General features: G+C 43.3%; 1 protein-coding gene across 3 annotated transcripts in view; it reads left to right on the top strand.

The window, feature by feature from the left end:
• CEP104 (centrosomal protein 104) overlaps window positions 1–20,257 on the top strand; it is a 103,201-nt gene that overhangs the window by 67,385 nt on the left and 15,559 nt on the right. For all 3 annotated transcript variants that reach the window (XM_066607294.1, XM_066607292.1, XM_066607295.1), the window contains 6 exons: window positions 362–478; window positions 1,088–1,118; window positions 3,072–3,153; window positions 5,798–5,906; window positions 5,998–6,136; window positions 12,995–13,062. In XM_066607294.1, coding sequence (XP_066463391.1) covers window positions 362–478; window positions 1,088–1,118; window positions 3,072–3,153; window positions 5,798–5,906; window positions 5,998–6,136; window positions 12,995–13,062 — 546 coding nt within the window. The remainder of the gene's footprint in view (window positions 1–361; window positions 479–1,087; window positions 1,119–3,071; window positions 3,154–5,797; window positions 5,907–5,997; window positions 6,137–12,994; window positions 13,063–20,257) is intronic.

The raw sequence follows: 20,257 nt of genomic DNA, 5'->3' as shown, positions 1-20,257 counted from the left end.
CCTGTGTGTTTCAACACTAAACTGGGTGCCCAATCACCTGATCTGCCAGGGTCCTGAGCGTCGGACCCCAGCTGATCAGCTATTGATGAGCTAAACCGAGGATAGATTTTCAATAGTGTTTTCCTGCAAAATTTAACAGAAGTGCAGAAATCTCTGTAGGGTGGCTAGTCATCTATAAAGGGGCAAAGCTCAGATTCTCTCTGATACCGCACGAGGATATAATCTCTACCAGTGAGATCTAGTTGGTCTCTCTTTGGCCAAGTATCGTCTTGAGGTTCGTCGCAGCCTCATGTGGCTTGTTTTTCAGAAAGCTGTTTCCCCCCACGTTTGTTCTTTCCTAATGCAGTAATATCATCGTTAGGCACAGAAGAAGGCCGCTGCAGAAGAAGCAGAACGGAAGAAGAAAGAGGAGATTCAAGCTCTTCAGGAACAGCTGGCAGCCCTTAAGGAGATGCAGTCTGAGGTTCAGGCTGGCAAGGTATGTCCTTATGAATATTGGCCCCTGAACTCCGTGCCTCACATGTCCCATATCCACAAGACTTGCTGAAAGTCAACTTTCTTCCAGGTTTGTTATATACACATCTAGTCACTGATAGAAGCCAGGATGGCTGCAGACGTAAGCCAGAAGTCAGAGCGCAGTAACCAAAAAATGTCAGGAAGGGGAGAACACTGTGCTCATTGCTGATTCTGGCTAACTCTGTAAATACATTTTGACAGCCGCGACCACAACTTTGAAAACAGTGATACACTTGTACAAGACGCAAAATGTCAGTTAAGTTACGAGATTGAAACCAATGACTTAATGTTGGCTGGTGGGCTCTACTTGTGTTCTTAAAGGGGCTCGCCACATAAATTAATTTTTGCTAAAATTTTTGCAGCATATTCTACCCTCTTGGTGATCAGTAACACGGTGCTCTCCTTTCTTGGGGTTCCCCTTATTTCACCCCATTTTGTTGGTTTTGCTGCTAAAGTAGCTTGAGTGCCACCTACTGGTTACGTGACAGTACTGCAGCAATTCCAACATTTTTTTTTAGTTGCAAGGTTTTTTATGTTGTACATCCATTCAACAGCTTTTCTTTGCTTTTAGGGGAAGGAGCAAATACCGAAAGCAAAAGCAGGTAAGTAGGTTGCATTCATTATATGCACTATTGTATAGGTCAGTGGTAAGTAGAAGTTAGTTGACCCCAATACAGGGGAGTTCTGTTTACACAGCGTCCAGTCCGCATGAATTTTGTTTTATATTGCAGTTGTGGTTTTTTTTCTTTCTTTTTTTACATTTTTGTTTTTTTATTCAGCACATACTTTGGAATGTTTTCCTGTACACAGGCCTTTCTGATCTGAAGATCAATCTGTGTCTAAAGACCTTTTACATTGAGCTTATTATCGTTCAGCTTTTTTCTGAATAGTGGAAATTTAAGCGAGATTGTGTAAATGCCTGCACGATCAATAATTTGTTCGCCGTTTTGGATCATACATGCATAGAACAATCCCATGGTGATCTGTAATAATGATAATTGTTAGGTGTAACCGCATGCAGTGAAAGAACGATCAACAATCGCTGAACAGATATTTTATGTAGACACTAAAATAATCATTGGTCTGCCGCTGTATCTGCCTGTGTAAACAGGTAGTCGTTCATCTATAAGCAACTGCCTGTTTACTGTGAATGGAGGTAGGCAGGCCGGAATGGTCCCCAGCCTGTTCCGCCTCCATTCACCGAGCGATGATTGCTCTTGTGTAAAAGCCTGTAATACCAAGCCTCACCACAGCAGCGGGAACAGAGCTGTCTGATTCCTGCAGAAATCAACTCAGTACATGAAAACAAAGGTCTAGCTTACAGCTGATTGGTAGGTGCCCCAGGCAGTGAACCCTAGTCAGTCTATTGCTGATGACCTATCCTTTTAAGGAAAAACACAGGTTCACCAAGTCAGTGGTAGATTGAAAAGTCAATGGAGCCCACTTTTGGATTTCATAAACCTTATTAACAATATCCCTGTGTTTTTACACAGTGAAAATACCAGGATCTTGTAAAACAGAACATTTCTTTTAGATGCCTAAAGGGGTTTGCTGGCAAATAACTTCATGTGCCATTATGGCCTGATCATTAAAGACGTTAACCCCCTACATCCAGCTGTTTTGCTGTAGAAAGCAGACAGCTCTATGCATTGCACAGTGGCCGGGGTTGGTACTACAGGCTGATTTCTATAGAACTGAATGGGACTCAGCCTGCAGTACCAACTTGGGCCATTGCACAATGTACGGTACTGTCTGCTTCCTGTAGCAAAACAGCTAGAAGTTGGACAAATCTTTTTAAAGTGGGCACCAAATGTTGAATATATTCTCAGCCTTAGTAAAGACTTTAGACACATTCAGCATATGAACCACAGGAGTATTCTCAGAGTATACGAGCGTGCTGTGAAATGGGCTTACACATACTTACATCGAATTTACAGTACCAGAAGACAAATGCCGCTCTGCTACATATTGCTTACTAGACTACATTGTGGTTACTCTGTTTTATATACAGATGTGGCCTCTCCACTGGTATAATGGATTTATTCTAAGTAAATAGTTCCATTACCGCTCTCCAGAGCAGTGGTAGTCGGTGACTATTCCTACCATCATGCTTCACTTACATACTGTACATGACTTCACAACTTTCCACCTGTGTCTCAATGAGCAAAGTGCAGATTCTCATGGAAACCGCAGAGTAAAATATTTGGAGCTTTTAAAGACTGACTCAGGCTGGCAACGCGCTTAACACCCCAATTATCACATTACCTGCAGTTTAATAAGGTACTGGTACTGTAACATTGTCATTATATTTGTCATTAGGAACTTGATACTTTTACAGCTCAGCTAATGAGGCTAAGCTGCAATACCAGTCTTAGCCTATGAACAAGAGGGACGCTATTTTCATTAATTTTTTTAGGTAGGGGAGGGCTTTTTTTTTTATTTTCTTTGATCTCTTTCCTTATTTGTTAATGTTCCATCATACAGTATTATGTACATTTGAAATTGCTCCAGCCTCAGATCTTCCAACCACTTGATACAATATTTTATTCTTCAAGATGACCGTAGTAAGAAGCTATCCATGTCTCCAAACAGCGACACTCTTGATGACCAGTCCTCTGTTACCAACTACTTAGATAAGTGAGTACAATGTTTATATTCATGCTAGATGTGTAGCAGCCGCCCAGAAGATAAAAGCAGAAGCGGCTGAGACTCCTGTTTACTTAATGGGTTGGAAGCGAAGTGACACTAAGCTGTTCTGAGTCTATTAATGTGCTTTATGTCTGTGCACATTTATCTTCTGACTCCTCCAGCTTCCAATTCTAATGGGACAATAACTGGGCGCTGCCATATTTATTATTTGTCAGCCAGTATAAAAGCCTTTCATAGAGAAAGGATGTAAATGGGGAAAAGGTCATTGGTTCAACAGATAAAGCATATGTGACAGTCCTTTCCCATGTGGCCTCATCTGCTGGGTGTGGGTAAGAAGTAAGGGTTCTTTCATACCAGCTTCCCACCTGTGTTCGTGCTTTCTGTCTCTTTGATCCATTTTTGGACTGATTTCATGGGGTTTAGAAAAAAGCTTTCAGCTTGCTTCCTTTTCCTTTTTAGTTTCCGTTTTTTTTTGGGGGGGGGGGGGGGGAGTTTAACAAAAAAAATAGCACAGTCTGCAGCGCTATTTGCAACGGAACAGAAGAAAAAATTGAAAGCTTTCCATTTACTTTCCCTTTTGTTTTACACAAATTGAAATAAATTGGGAAAAAACTGAACCGTTTAATTCCATCTCTTTGCTCCGAAAAAGGAACTGAGAGACAGAAAATCTGAACACAGGTTGAACACTGGTGTGAACAAGCCCTTAACCCTTTCCAATCCACTGTCTGACCTCTGAAGACATTATGATTTAAGGCTGTACAGCTCCGATGTTGGAAGATGTCCGTCGGGGTTCTCTTACTGTATATTGCCAGCCTCTCTGCTGTCAGAGCCTATCCAATGTGTCACCTCATGCAGTACTGGCTTTAGCCAGCAGATAGCGCCGTTGTGTAACGGCAGAAAAAGAGTAAGCCCCCTAGGAAAACCAGGATACAAATTGAACTGGAAAGGGTTAAATAACGTTCTTTCCAATTCCTTGACCTCATTCCTCCAGGGTTTCAAGTAGCCATAGTCTTATTTGAAACCAGAGTTTGTTATGTCTTTACAGTAGCCAACTGAACAAATGGTAATTCCCTAATATTGTCATTTATTGGAAATGCTCCCTCTTACAAGTAAGAGAATTATGATATGACTGGAGAACAAGGAGAAATGAAAGGGACATTCCAACCTTAGACATTTATGGCACTGACTGCATAAGCCATAAATGTCTGACCGATATATGTACCGCCTTAGAGACCCACACCTATCTCTAGCAGGTCTGTCGACCATGTCGCTGTGGCTGCTGCATACAGACCGTGAATGAAAGGTGGCTGCATATATGCATGGCTCTCTCCACTGGCTCCTACGGGGGTCACGGAAACAGCTGAGCAGCCATGGACACGTTAACTGGAACTGTAGCCCAATCATTGTGACCATTGTGGTGGTCTTGGCAGTTGGACCTTCACTAATCAAGAAGTAATAAAGTATCCTAGCAATACACCATTACTTCTAATAGCGGGAATACACCTTTGATGTAAACTAAGGGGTCTTTGATTATTTTATTCTTGTTGGTCTTCTGCAAAGCTCTAGAGAGTTTCAGACTCCACATTGCAGGCCTGGCAGAGCTCTAATAACTGGTGTCTGTGTGGTCAGTACGCAGCGTTGCAGCCCTATAAGTTTTAATCCAACTAGATTTCTTCTATGTACTTTAGATTTCCTCAAGGTCAGTTGTCTTTAACCTGCGACTCTCCAGCCATTGAGAAACTGTTGCTGGAGAGCTATTGGTTTTAGACCACTGGTCTATGTACTTAGGGGTTATCCCACTCACAAGAGAAACTCACTGCTACAGTGCTTCCATGAAAGTAAAACCTACCCCAATAATAAGCCCTACCCTGATTTTTTAGAGGACTTGAAATATAAGCCCTACCCTGAAAATAAGCCCTAGCTAGACTACATGGTGGAAAAAAAGCAATATTCGCTTAGCAGGCGGCATTCGTTTCCCTCCTGCTGGGCTGCGTTGCTTTGGCAGGCTTACGTGCAGTCCTCAATGCCGACGGAGCATCTCTTGTTGGTGACGGGGCTTGAATACCCCGCCTCCAGCAAGCGATTGCTCTGATTGGTTCATTGAACGCCAGCTCTGATTGGTTCAGGCAGCTCTCCTGAACCAATCACAGCCATTCATTGAATGACATAATTGAATGGTTGTGATTGGTTCATCGACCGCCGGTTTTGATTGCTTGAGGCGGTGTTCCTGAACCAACCAGAGCTATCGCTTGCTGGAGGCGGGGTATTCAAGCCCCGTCACCAGTAAGAGATGCTCTGTCGGCATTGAGGACTACATGGAAGCCTGTTGGAGCGCCACAGTCCAGCGGGAGGGACCAGAACGGCGCCTGCTAGGTAAGTGTAAGACACCCCCTGAAAATAAGTCCCTGTGCCTCTTTTCGGGCAAAAATTAATATAGGAGAGGGTCTTATTTTTGGGGAAACACGGTACGTTGACTGGCTCCCTATGAAATTGTCCCTGGTGTGTATATATTAGAGATGGGGCATGGACCCTACTGAGGACAGAGACTGGAGTGATTGATTAGATTGTGTACAGCACAATTGTGGAACTACTCAATGACCTACAAATAATGAGAAATTTGTCATGTTTGCAGTTTATGCATCTTCTGTGGGGAAAGAGACGAGTCGTTCACGGAGGAAGGCTTGGATCTCCATTACTGGAAGCATTGTCCGATGCTGAAACGTTGTGAACATTGCAAGCAGGTAAATGACCTCTGCTCCCCGACCAGATAAGATATGTCTCATCAATATTCTAATACAAATTTTCTGTTTTATTTTGGTATTTCTTAACCAGGTTGTGGAAATTGCCAGTCTGACAGATCACCTTCTGACCGAGTGTGACCACAAAGACATGTTCGGCAAATGCCAGCGCTGCACTGAAGCCATATCCAAGGATCACCTACTGGAGCATGTCAAGACCAAGACTTGTAACCGTAAGCATCGGCTTGGTAACTACTGTATACAGACTACCGTGTTTCCCCGAGAGTAAGACCTACCCCATGGTTTTCGGGGAGGCTTGAAATATAAGACCTAGCTAACCTGCCCCCCCCCCCCCCCCCCAAAAAAAAAATCAATACAGAGTCCTCCCTGTCTGCCATCTCAGCTTCTTCTGGCGACGGGGCTTTGAATACCCCCGCCTCCAGCAAAGCGAGTGCTGTGTTTGTCTCATCAAGCACCAGCAGCCAATCATAGCCATTCAGTGATGTCATTTACCATCCGGACGCTGCTGACCAGGTGAGACAGGGCCTTATTTTCAGTGAAACACAGTAGTTATGGCATTGGCTTCTAAATAACTGCGGTTTATGTCTTCCTTGCACCTCAATGACATAAGAGTTTTCTGCATTAAGATGCCCCAGCTTGGAATATTGCTTGAAACGTTTCTGTGGAAGAGCAGAGAAATGTAACGTTCTCATGATAGTCTAAAGTATAAAGCTAATGAGACCTAAGAAACCCTATTGTGGGATTTACTAATATGTAAGAGAGATACAGCTCTAGGCCCTCAAGGACCAGGGTATTTCGGTCCTAAAGGACCAGACACTTTTTAGGGATTTTACCCATGTGGTGCTTTTACTGCCCTATTTTTTTCTTTTCCTCAGCAATCAAAAGTATTTTTTGCTTCATTTTTTCCGTCATACATCAGGCTATTTTATGTCTTTTTTCTATTAACCTTTTTTATCCGTTTTTTTTTAGGATGGGTAAAAGTAAAAAAAATATATATTTTTTATTTATTTTTTAATTTATAATTGTTTTATTTTTAAAATTAATAGAAATAATCTTAATTTGTATAGCGCCAACATATTCCGCAGCGCTTTCGAGGCAGATGGAGAACACAAACTATACAAAAATTACAAAAGTTACCTGTGGTATTCATTTATTTGAAGACAAAGGGTGTGGAGTGGTATAGAAGGTACAGGGACAGGCGGTGGAGTAATGGGGAACACAGCAATGCGACTATAACATACGATATACAGTTTTTGGGACACACACGGGATGGGGGTAGTACAGGAGGTATAAGGCAGGCAGTACATGATAGGCAAAAGTGGAAAGCCATAGGGAGGGGCAGGGGGCATATTGTGGGGATGGGGGATTAGATCAGGTGGTTTAGTGTGCCTCTACAAAGAGGTGTGTCTTTAAGGTACGTCTGTAGTTCCGTGCATCCGAAATAGGCTGGATAGAAAAATGAGTCTAGCTGCCTCATTTAGTATGGATTGGAGTGGAGCGAGTCTGGTGCGGGGGAGGCCAATTAGCAGCAAATTGCAGTAGTCGAGCTGGGAGTGCATGAGAGCAACGATTGTCTTTAGTGTGTCTGTGGTTAGGAACAGCCGTATATGTTTATTTCTCACTTTTCCAGTATAGCTGGGGCATCTATAGGAGCCCCAGTTACAGGGAAAAACATCCCCCTGTAGTGATAATAGTCACTGGCAGAGCTGATCTGCATCTGCTAGGACCCTGCAGCTCTGCTGTGACAGAGGGCACCTGGTGGTCACCTGCTTCCCTAACTTCATTCTAGAAATCGGCACCAGTCAGCCATCTTCAAATGTTTTGGAGATTTCATGCTGCCGATATTGTTGCAAATCTACAGCAAAACATCTGGAATGAGTCAGCAAAATTTAGGGCATGCTAAGGATTTCACCCCACGTGGGATTTTGCAAAAAAAATAATAATAAATTCACTCGCATTGTACTGTACTTCTGAAGCTGACGTAATACAAGAGCCAATAGTCTCACAAGGCCAGTAAAAGGAACAGTAAGAACAATTAATCAGTACGGAAAATCTGTAGCAAAATTTGTGTTAAACACTTCTTATTCAGGGCTTTCATCCCTGAATGTTTTCTCCACCCTTCCTTTATATGTATCTCTGTGATGTTTGATAATCCAGATAATTCTGCACCTATCAGGTCCCAATGCTATAGAGAAAGAGCGGGAGAAAGTGGAGACACGTCTGAGACAGACTGAGAAATCTACTATTTGTAAATGCTATTCTGTAGAACACTCTGTGATTTATAAGTCCTCGACGTGTTTGAAGGGTCTTTCTAGCCCTTCCAGTAAATGAGGTGTTTTCAATAGGACGTGTGCCACAGCTCTCCATATGCCAGCTGTTTACTTGGTCACAAATGGACAGCAAAGCCTTTTTCCGTACAGTGTAACTGTGAAATTGAAAGGTGACAGTTAGAAGTCTCACAGCCTTCCTTACAAGAATGCTAGCCAACATTCCCAATAGGACACATCCTGGAACATAATCATCATAATTTCTGGGGAAGCAGTAAAATCTGCGCCTCCATCATTTATAGGTAGAGACCAGGGTAGTACTATCTGGGCCAATATCATTTACAGGAGAGACAGGGAGGCAGTACTATCTGTGCCTGTATCATTACTGAGAGAAACAGAGAGGCAGTACTATCTGTGCCTATATCATTTACAGGAGAGACCAGGAGGCAGTACTATCTGTGCCTGTATCATTATTGAGAGAAACAGTGAGAAAGTACTATCTGTGCCTGCATCATTACTGAGAGAAACAGAGAGACAGTACTATCTGTGCATGCATTATTACTGAGAGAAACAGAGAGTCAGTACTATCTGTGGCTACATCATCAACAGAGAGGCACAAAAGAACAAGATTGTCAGCCGCACTCGCCAATCTTCCAATCGTGGATGGAGTTGAATTAGATGCACACTTTATAGGGACAAGATCCTGATCCCATAAACAGTCCACGAATTCCAATAAGAAAAAGCAACATCAGTGGTGTAAAGATCAGATTTTCAACATCTCTTTTTATTTCCATTCCATGGTCAAAGTATACAGCAACAGCTGTTTCGACCCGCAGCATGAGTCTTTTTCGAGTTAAATACTACCTGTGGATACATCATTTACAGATAGAGACAAGGAGTATGTACTGTCATTTACAGGGAGGCAGTACTACCTGTGCCTGTGTCATTACAGGGAGAGATAGGGCAGTAGTAATATCTGTGCATGCATAATATACAGGGAGGGAACGGACGAGCTGTGCCTGCATTATTTTAGAGAGCTAGGATAGAAGTAATATCTCTGCTTGTATAATTTACAGGGAAGAAGTTCTATCTATGTCTACATTGCATACATATCCTACGAATAGAAAGAGGTCGTAATAAAAAACACTACAGATAAAGGGCCACTTTGGCAAAAACACACTTTTCTATGCCTGGAATCCATCACTTGATCGCCTGTCACACTCCAGAGGTGTCCTCTATGTATTGCAGTCACTTCCATGTAGTGCAGCCCCCTGTTTGATACTTATCAGGCACCATGTTGAGAGTTACATTTTTTATTTTCACTTTCAAATCAATCCCAGGATGCATCAGCACAGAATTAACTAGAGGCTATACCTTATCTGCCTGCTGTGGTGACAGTTTAATTATTATTACCTTCTGTATTCACCTAAGTAAGCTCCAGACCATAAGTATACAGTCAGAAGGATGAGCTGTGATCGCTTCTATTATAACTGTGTGACAGGGAGCTGTGTGGTCATCATTAGTAACTGTGATAGTGTCTGTGTCCCTCTCTGAGTATAAGTACATTCATCATTGCCATGACTATTCCTTTACCACAGATATAATATTATGGATACCCAGTTGCAGAGCAAGCAAGAAAACAATTAGGGTGTATGGATTCATGCAAGGCGGGAAGTACGATACATGTACATATTCTGCCAGGCAAACCTCTGTCTTATTTCAAGGAGCGCATGTTAGGAAGTCTGTGGGAGACAATGAATCTATGGGAGCAATCTAAAAGACAACTGAGACCTCAATGATTCTGGAAGGACTGGGGCTATTGCTGAGTTACACCAGGCTCCCTACGCCCGAAGCATACTTGTGGAGGCAGTAGATGTACCGGGATTATTCTGTAGACCGGGTTACTGCCTCCATAGTGACTGCTGCATTACACTGAAGCCTAAATTCGGGGATGGTGGTCACGTTGCTGTCACGTGAATTGTTGCAGTGGTCTCCAACCATTGAATCATAATAAAAACACAAGAAAGCTGCACATATTATAGGATCTTTCATAAGGTTTTTAGAAGTCATTGCACTAACTTCTTATAAACCTGATGTCACCTAAAGAGCCACAAACCCCTCAATACCCCAATATATGACAGCCTTGATGACACTGCTACCTTCTCCCCTGATTTATACACAGGTCAACAAGAAATAGTTTAATGCCAGCAGTAAGGGCACAACTAACATGACTAACATCAGATGTTTTGCAATCTTTGTCTGGTGTCCGTGGTCAGAGTCAAGTCGTTGACCTATTACAACAGCGAAGCCTTTGTGTTCCTTGGTGCCACTGTCAGGTCGCTACATCCTACATGGCAGGGCGACGTGATTTTTGCTTCACCGAGTTGTCAAGTGAATAATTTTATCCACATATGAACTCATAAAAAATAATCCGCTAAAGCCAAACGTTACTAGTGTGCCTACAGCTGGCAGGAGAATTTGCCCCACACCCTGGCGCCGTGCCACCAGCCATACAATGATCACAGGCGTGTCTCAAACACTGTTCCCAAAGAGTTTTCTCATCCGAAGTGGACATTATTCCAAGTACTGTGACTGAATTCACAAAGGCCTGGGTGTGTTCATGTACACAAGACGTCTCCACCAGCTGTATGTCTTAAGGAGGCCAATGATTGTTACTCGCTGGAAACCAAAAGTGTGAGGCCAGGAGGTCTAGTTCTTGCATAAGTAATGTTCTTGTTCTAATTAGGCTCCGTCTAGTAAATGAACGTCTAAATGCAAAATATGTTGTTGTTTTTTTGAGCACTCCTGGAAAGTTTCTGTGTTGTACCATCTGGATCTAAAATTTGGATGTTATGCCAGTCTGAGATGACAAATGGCATGGATTGACAGCTGCCAAGTTGAATTTCCCTACTTGCACAATGCCAATCCAGGCATCCATAACTGACAGCTAGCTTTCAAGGGACACTGGTGGTCTGTTCTCTGAATACATTCCTTTTGTTCTGCCGCAGGGCTGACAGCTGAGACAATGTAATCAGCGCTCCCCGGGCAGAACACAGCGTGCGGTCCTTCTTAATAGCTTTTTTGCCGAACAATGCATCTTATTCCGAATATACAATCATCATTCGGCAGAAATGTTAAGAAGGTGGGCACATTTACACGCAACAATTATTGCTCAAAAGATGGCTTTTCAGCTAATTTTGAGCGATAATCGTGTATAAAAGGGCCTCTAGGGCTCATTCACACAGGCATATTTGTCCTGCGCATTACATATGCAAATTTTGTGCATTTAAAATGCAGTAAATAGAGTTCATTGATTTTAATCGCTTCATTCACATCAGCGTATATCGTGTGCGCATTTGGTTAGCGCAAAAAAATCTTAAATGTACATTGAAATCAATGGGGACATGTTTGTGTGAGGTTTTATGCGCATGCAAATATGCAGACAAAAAAAGCAGTATAAGGGCTTATTCACACGGGCGTATATTGGCCAGGCTTTCACACCCCGGACGATATACGCTGCCCCTCTGATGCATTGGTTTACAATGCATCAGTACACAGGAGCGTATTTCCGCGCCGTAAAAAGCGCCCAGTTGTGTGGGGGAAGGAAGGGGAAGACAGCTAAGGGGGGCAGCTGTCTTTCCCCGTCCAGTGGCAATACGCCGAGACCCAAATCATATAGTAGCGTATATCGGCCTGCCATTTTCATGCCTGGCCGATATACGCTCATGTGAATAAGCCCTAATACATGTGCACAAAAGCGCAACACTCATCGCGCAAATGTGTACTTAAATATGCTTACATCCCTGTGAAGCCAGCACACGGGATGACTATTGTGATGGCTTTGTCACAGGAGCAATAGTCGTTTAGAGAATGGAGGCGGAGCAGCTGGAGATCACTTCTGGCCACCCACCTCCACTCACTGTATACACGGGCTGATAGTCATTTGGATACATGCAGATTTTGCCCTGGATTTACTGTGAGATTCAATTCTATACATTCCAGGGGTGAAATCAGAGGTGAAAATCAAAATTTCCAAAACAGAATGAGCGCGCGGCGCATTTCAGACTCTGCAGCACGCTTATTTTTCTGAGCTAAAAATTTCCAGCACATGTGAATGATGTTTTCCAGCCCAATATGTATTGGACTATACCTTTCTGCAAAAATCCGCAGCACATGCACTATATCCAAATTTAGCCTTTACCCTTTCCAATCCAGTGTTGGACTTGGACAGACATTGAGATTTCTCTGCATAGCTCCGATGTCAGACAAGGTCCAACAGATGTTTCTAACACTATGCAGGACAGCGCTCCAATGTCTGAGGCTGTTCTGCATATATTACACTGCATATACATACGCAGAACAGCCCCTGACATTGGAGCGCTGTCCTGCATAGTGTTAGAAACCTATGCTATACACATTGTATGCAGTTAGAGGATGCCTCTGTATTGCACTGGATTAGAGATAGATAATTAGAAAAATTAGAAATAAATAGTTTATTATATGAAATGAATATAAATAAATCTTATATCAGTATACATCTATTTACAGGATGATTGCAAATAATATTCCCGATGTGAAACACTCATAACTTACATTTAATTACAAAAACAAAATTGCTAATAAAATCATCATGACCTCATTTTTATGTGTTTCTGTTGAGTATTTTCAAGGAATCCACAATGTGCTTTCCCATCCAAAATAAATAAGAGCTCGGGAGCGTGCGGGTGGCGGGGAAATTGGATTGGAAAGGGTTAAGACCAAGTAGCATCATAACTGTCTAATATTCTTTGTTTATTTTAACAGCTGCTAAAGGAGAAAAAGTTGCGAACCGCTGCCCGTTGTGCCATGAGAACTTCACAGCAGGAGAAGAGGTAAGCAAACGCTGAAGAGAGAAGATTAATAAAACATGGCAGCTTTCATTCAAAAACGGCGCCGCTCTTGTCTGACTATCTGCAATACACGAGTGAATGAGCCCTAGACTAAGGCCTCTTGCACACGGACGGATTACCTTCCAGAATCTGGAACGAGAATCTGCCTCCGGATCCCGCAGCAAGCACCGCCCGTAGCATACTAAGGGAAAGCGTTTCTTTATGCACACGAGCGGAAACCAATTGCGATTTCCGCTCGCAGATGAAAAATCGTAGCATGCTCTATTTCTGTGCGGGCTCCACGTGGAAGGCTTCCATTGAAGTCAATGGAAGCAGTCTGACCCACAGCGTACCTGGAATGTCCATTCCGGATTGTCTGTGAGTACCCGCATCATTGCTTAGCGACGGTGCAGGAAATTTTCTATTGCACATGTGTGACGGGCGGACCATGCGCAGTACAGAAAAAGAAAAAAGGTATACAGGGTCACCGGCCGCGGTCAGGGCCTGATTCCACGGTGGAATTCCGCTGTCGGAATCCGGACCTTCCAAGTGCATGCGGCCAAAGTTTTTGCATACAGACACATGCAGCGTATGTCAGGTGACTCTGTGCAGCGCAGTTTGTACATTGATTGCCAGTGACCTTGCGGATTTGCAGGTAGGACCTCAGTTTACCAGCCAAATCATTCAGGCGTTAATGAAAAGAACCTTAATGGCAGAAAAACTGCAGTTTTAGGGCTTATTCACACAAATGCACTTGCGCTGCATATTACGCATGATAAATTTGAGTGTGCAATATGCAGTGAATACAACCCATTGATTTCAATGGGTTCATTCACATGAGCGTATTTTGTGCACACATTTTGCATATGCGCAAAACAATACGTCGCATGTTCTACTTTTGTGCGTATTGTACATAAAAATAGCACTAATTACAATATTAAACTTAATTGCCCATTGAAATCAAAAGCAAGCAAGCTTACATGTTTTTCGCAAAAGCAAACAGGCAAGGCATGCGCCCACAAGAAATACTGGAAACTATGCGCCTGAGCACTGCATTTTTGTAGATTTAACTATGTCTTTTTGCCCGTGCCTTAGCGTATTTTACCGTACTTTTTGCCCCCGAAAGGCATGTTCATTTGCGTCTGGCATACAAAGACACACTGAGTGAAATGACTAATTCCAGAAGTGTTCTTTTTCCAGCAGAATTACGCAGTATTTCACGCATCTCCTTACGTATTGCGACGGCATTTGCATACCCCCATTGACTTCCATGAAAACCTTTAGTGTGCAAATACGCAGAAAAAAAGAGCATGTTCTATTTTTTTTTTTTTTTTTTGCATGACCGAAATGCTCACGCATAATACGGAAATGTCAATGAATCCATTGAAATCAATAGGTTGTGCTCTCTGCATAAATTTTGTGTGCGCAAATACCCCCGTGTGAAGCCGGCCTTACCAGTAGAACCGTCTCCGGTCACACCCTGCTAGTTTTGTTTTCTCCCAAGCTGACATCTCCCATCCCTAATTGTAATTATTTCCTTGTTTAGTAAATAAGAGACCTTTCTAATTCCTGCCGTCCCGTGCGCCTCATCCCACAATATGGGGGTTAAGTCTGTCGCTGGCCTAATTATGGACTACAGTAGGCATAATAATCCTCAGCATTGTAGTGGAAGATTTCCTATCCATCTAGTCACCAGGATGCCTCGGTACAGTGTTGACCACACAACAGCAGAGTTGATGATGATGATGGATTTGTTGTGTAACCATCAACCGGATAAAACCGTCGTCCTCTGGATTTGGTCTACTGCTATACCGTATACATAGGAGACCAATCCTGTTATTCGCGCTCGTTCACACGGCTGTGTGCAGTTTGCAGTTGTGTAAATACGTTGTGTGGTTATGTGAACGAAAATCGCCCGCACATTTTGGCCTTTCCTGCAGGATTTTGTGCACATAAATACAAAGCGTATTTACGTGCACAAAAAAAAAATGCAAAAGAACCCATTGTTTTCTGCGCAAATATGCAAGTTTCCCACGCATTCACAGCGCAATTGTGCTGGCCCATTTATTTCCATGGCCTATTTCATTACGTAATACATGCCACATATGTAATGTTGTAACACCACTTTTGGTGAATCACTGGGTTCAATTCATTGCATATTAAGGCTTATTCACATGGGCGTGTTGTCACCGTGTATTACACATGCGTATTTCCCATGCGTATTTCCCATGCGTAATATGTGGTGAATGGAGGCAATGAAAGTCTATGGACTTCCATTCACACCTGTGTTTGGACTTTGAGTGGACACTGTGTATGATACGCAGGAGAAATAAATCGCAGCATGCTCTATTTCCCCGCATATCATACACAGCCCCTCTATGCACAGAGCAGGAAATTTTTTTTTTAAAGTCACACTGTGCATGTTCGTGACGCCAGAATCTCTTTGGGCAGAGCGAATGGGCTGCGATGAGTACAGCGCTGCGAGATACTCATATGTCCGTGTGAATGAGCCCTTAAATGCATAAAAAATCCACATGTACTGAGCAGCGTAAGTACGGCCATGTGAATGAGCCCCTTACCCCAGATTGTTTGGGAGCTACAAGCAGTGGAGCTCCTACTTCTGAGGAAGGGGCTGTAACCTGGAGGTGATGACGGTGCAGATCCAGTAATGATCAGCTCATGACTAGAGAGCATGCTCCTCGGAAAGAAGTTCTTGAATTGTCTTCTATTGGAAACTTGTTAAAAATGCCTTAGCAGTCACTTGGAAAGTTGTTGCCAAGTAGTATGACATCCCAGTGACCAAAGGGCTTATCACCCAGCTTTCCCAGACTCCTGAATCATCTTTCTTACTTAGCAGTGTAGAAGCAGAGCTTGTGTCACCACATGGTTGCCATTCCAGCTCCTACAAGGGTTGTTACCCAGCTTTCCCAGACTCCTGAGTGATAAATCTGCTTACTGATGTAGCAGTATGGAAGCAGGGATAACATTCCAGGTCCTACTGGGTTAACTTGCGACTTATTGGTGAATCTGCTTAGCTGTGTAGCAGCGGGGAATGTATTACTGCATGGCTGATACTGCTATTATCACCCAGCTTTCCCACACTTCTGAATGGAAGATCGTCTGTCTTTGGCCATATTAATGAGTGTCTGATTTTGATGCGTGAAAAAACGGACCATTTTTATTGCGTATGTATGTCCCTGCGACATCCACATGCATTGCGTATTTCTGTTTTTCGAATCCATGTATGATCTGTATGCAATTTTTTTTTCTTCTTTTCTTTCTCCTGCACAAAAAAATTTAGGGAGGCCCAATTTTTTTTCTCTAGAATTGCCTAGCAATATCTGTGAAAGACACAATACACATAGATATCCGCAGTATGTGCACCTTTTTTATTTTGCACGCCCATTGAATTGAATAGGCAATTTTGTGAAGGTCAAGCTGCAATTTTTTTACATCGGTCCGTGAAAAATATAATGTGTGAATAGTCTTGTTGAGTTTAAAGGAAACCTGTCCTCACCATCCCTTTAATTGGTCTGTCATGCACAGAAATAGCACACACTCTGTAAATACGCCAGTGTGAATAAGCCCTTAGGCCCATACAGTAGAAATCCGCATGTTTAAGTGAAGTGTGAATTTCTGCAATGGATTTGCACAATGGCACCCCCGGAGTCATAGATTAACTTAATTTAGTAATGTTTTTGGGGTTTTTTTTCCTGAATGGTAAATCTTCTTGGGGATATTGAAGCAAGGCTGAATTAGTTGGCAGACTTGCCATTCCGGGCTTCAGTAAAGCTGACCAGCCCCTTCCCTGCTGGCAGTATTTGGGTAGGGTTAGTGGTTAGGGTTCCTGGCGATGTTTTAATTCTTGTTTCTTAGTTGCTATTCATCGGTCTTACAGTTTTTCTTCTTAAGTCTAAATGGATTTGCGTTGCTGTGGAGAGGGTGCCAGCTGGCAGTACTGTAATGGATGGCGGCGGGTGCGACGTATCCTCCAGACCCCGGACTCCGTTGAATATTCCCTTTTATTTCGGCTTTAGCTCTCCTGTAAGCGATCTCCCCAACGCACCTGTAATAAAGGACACAGAGTTATAATTTCAGATAAAGGCATGTTGTACTCTGCTCCGCTCATGAAATTCCAGCGTAGCCTTCATGTCTTGTGTGTTTCTTTAATTGGGAAAAGAAAATCAGAAGGAAGGGCCATTTCTTTGTTATGCGATAGTTCGCCTCATTCCAGGAAAAGATTAAATGCAGGGGTCTTGGCAGAGAGGGACAGGGGTACATTTTCAGCCTTTTTTATTTTACACATATTTTAAGAGGAGAAGGTCAGTATTTCGCCAACCCTGTGGTAAGTGGATGCGGGTTTGTAGGGATTAAAATGATTGAAGCAACTAAATCCTGTTCAACTCTGACACCCAGGGCCAACGCATTTCATAGAGAAGCCTCAGCCTGGAGCCACATGCAATATCAAGTAATAAGAGGATTGCATGATTGGTCCCTATTATATGTCTGATATCACAAGTATGAGTGATACGGCCATCTTGTTGCCAGTCAAGTTCTTCTTCTTCGAACTCTTCCCCAATAAACCTTCTCCTTTAGGTTATTACTGTATCCAGTGGAAGAGTCAGACCAGGCTTGTATTGTCCTTTGCTTGGTATTAGGGGATTGTACCAGAATCACAAGTTATTGCTGATCAGTGGGGGTCTCGCCGCTGAGACTTATCGATTTCAAAAACAGAAGACTCATATCGTTATCTGTCTGTCGTTGCAGTTCGCTTTTTTTCCCCTGCAGTGACATCAGAATGAAAAAAGCGCTGGCCCAAGCATTCATGGTCGGCGTTCCATTTTATGGGGCTGACAAAAAAAACCCGAACACTTGCCACTCCGCTGTTTCTGGCAGTCACGTTGAAAATTAATGGACCAGTGCTCCTTTCAGTCTCCTCCTTACTGTACGGGGTGCCGTGAGCCCGCAGTAAAGGGGATGCAAGAAACGGGACCCCCACCGATCAGCAAGTTACGCCGTATTCTGTGGATAGGGGATAACTTGCAATTCTGATACCACCCCTTTAAAGCTTTAAGGGGTTTTGTGAGAATGAACATTTATCACCTATCCACAGGATAAGTGCTTAATGCATGGGTCCCGCACTAATTATTAGAAGGGGAGTCCTGCGATCCCTGTTCCTGCTCACTATGTCATTGCATTGAGGAGGCATTTGAATGGAGTGTTGGTCAAACATGTGTAGCACAGCTTTATTCTATGCTGCATAAGCGATGAGCCGATCGATGATTGTTCAATGTAAATAGCAGCCGTTCAGTACTGAACAGCCGCTATGTTAAGTCAATGGAGAGGAGTGGGGGAGCGCAAGGAGAGAAATTTCCCGCAGCCTCCCCACTTGGAGCTAATAGTACCAAGCTCCCGTGCAGCAGTACGGGAGCTAGTATGTGCAGGGACGAGTGTCTGATATCGTTTGCCCAACACTCGTCCCGTCTAAATGGGCCTTAAGTCTACAGGACTGACAAAGACAGCTGTGTACAGCGCTTGATTGTTTCCTTGGGTTCCATAGACACTGAATGGAGCAGGAGGATGCATGCTTGACCACCGATTAATTCAAACTCCTCCTCACTGAAGCGGTACAGTGAGGTGGAATGGGGGGCTCAAGACCCCTATTATAGTGGACAGCGTGGTGATGGTCCTAGCATGACATAAGGTGTCTGTGAGTGAGAGTCTTCATCATGTAGCAGACTATTTGCTATATGGATACATGCTGTGGAAATTGTTAATAAAGGAACAACAAGGTCCTATATGATGAATATTGAAATGTGAGCAGTAGACTTGGACTTTGTTTGTTAGTGTTAGTGGGGCTTGGAAGTGGGCCGTGGCTGGCACTTTTATATGGACTGCTTTTTGCTTGGATTTTAAGGCTTGCCCCCACTAGCAAACAATCCTCAATTATTCTATGAATAGGTGATCAATATCAATTGTGCATAAACAAATGTCAGGGGGCTGTCTGAGACCCCAAACCACTTTTTATTCTTCTGTTTATACTATAATGACCATCTTTTTGTAATTGACTCGCTATTTAAAGTATGTGCCATTTCACTGATTGGACTATGTTCATGTGCCCCCTCTGTCAAATCCACTGAACTTCCGCTGACGTCCCTTACACAACCCATGAGCCTTTGTGGCTCAGCGAATGGGTACTTCATCACTAGCGTTGAGACATCCTTGCATTTGACTGAATTGCGCATACGTCAATGTTCTTCAGTCAAAATCAGCACATGTGCAGTTTATCTAACCGCAAGGATGTCCCACCACTAGTGACATAGTTGCCGATGACACACCCATATATTGAGGTATAATATAAATAGAGGAATAAAAAGTGGTTTGAGGTCTCCCATAACCCCCTTTAAAAAAGTTGGGTTGAGTTGCAATACCAGTCACAAACTAAGAACAAGAGGGGCGCAATTTCTTGACAAAAAAACCTGTCTTGTTTTTCTAATCTCACACAACGATCTTATTACTTTTGTAACTTGTGAATCCAGTTCCTTTCCATACAGTCAAATTGAAGTGTTGGAATTAGGGGAATGAGCTCATTCAGTGGTTTCTAATTTAATAACCGGTTCAGTAATTTTTGCCACATATAATTGATACTTAGTAGAACTCTTCGCCAACCTCAGCTATATAATACGTTATACGATATATGATATACGTTGTCCTCGTGTGCAGGGGGGGGGGGGGGAGAGGATGGAAGAGCCAGGAGCAGGAACTGAGCTCCCGCCCCCTCTCTGCCTCCTCTACACCCCTCTGCACTATTTGCAATGAAAGGAGGTGGGGCGGGGCTATGTTCCGTTAATTAGCCCCGCCCCGCCTCTCCCCATTGCAAATAGTGGAGAGGGGGACGGGAGCTCAGTTCCTGCTCCTGGCTCTTCCATCCCCCCCCCCCCCCCCCCTGCACATGAGGACAACGTATATCGGCTCGGCGTGAAAACCGAGCCGATATACGGTCGTCTGAATGCAGCCTAAGGGTCCTTTTACACGGGCTGAGAATTAGTCCGTTCTAATGAGCACTGATCTATACAGGAAAGTTGATCGCTGCTTGATGATGCTGTTCGCACATGGTAGCGGATCGGTGGTATGAGGACGAATAGTCATTAATACAATTGCTTGTCCCCTCCAGCTATCATTGGTCGGCTGTATATCT

The sequence above is a fragment of the Eleutherodactylus coqui genome, chromosome 6 (assembly GCF_035609145.1).
Source record: "Eleutherodactylus coqui strain aEleCoq1 chromosome 6, aEleCoq1.hap1, whole genome shotgun sequence".
NCBI classification, from domain to species: Eukaryota; Metazoa; Chordata; class Amphibia; order Anura; family Eleutherodactylidae; genus Eleutherodactylus; species Eleutherodactylus coqui.
This window is presented reverse-complemented; position numbering and strand designations above follow the sequence as displayed.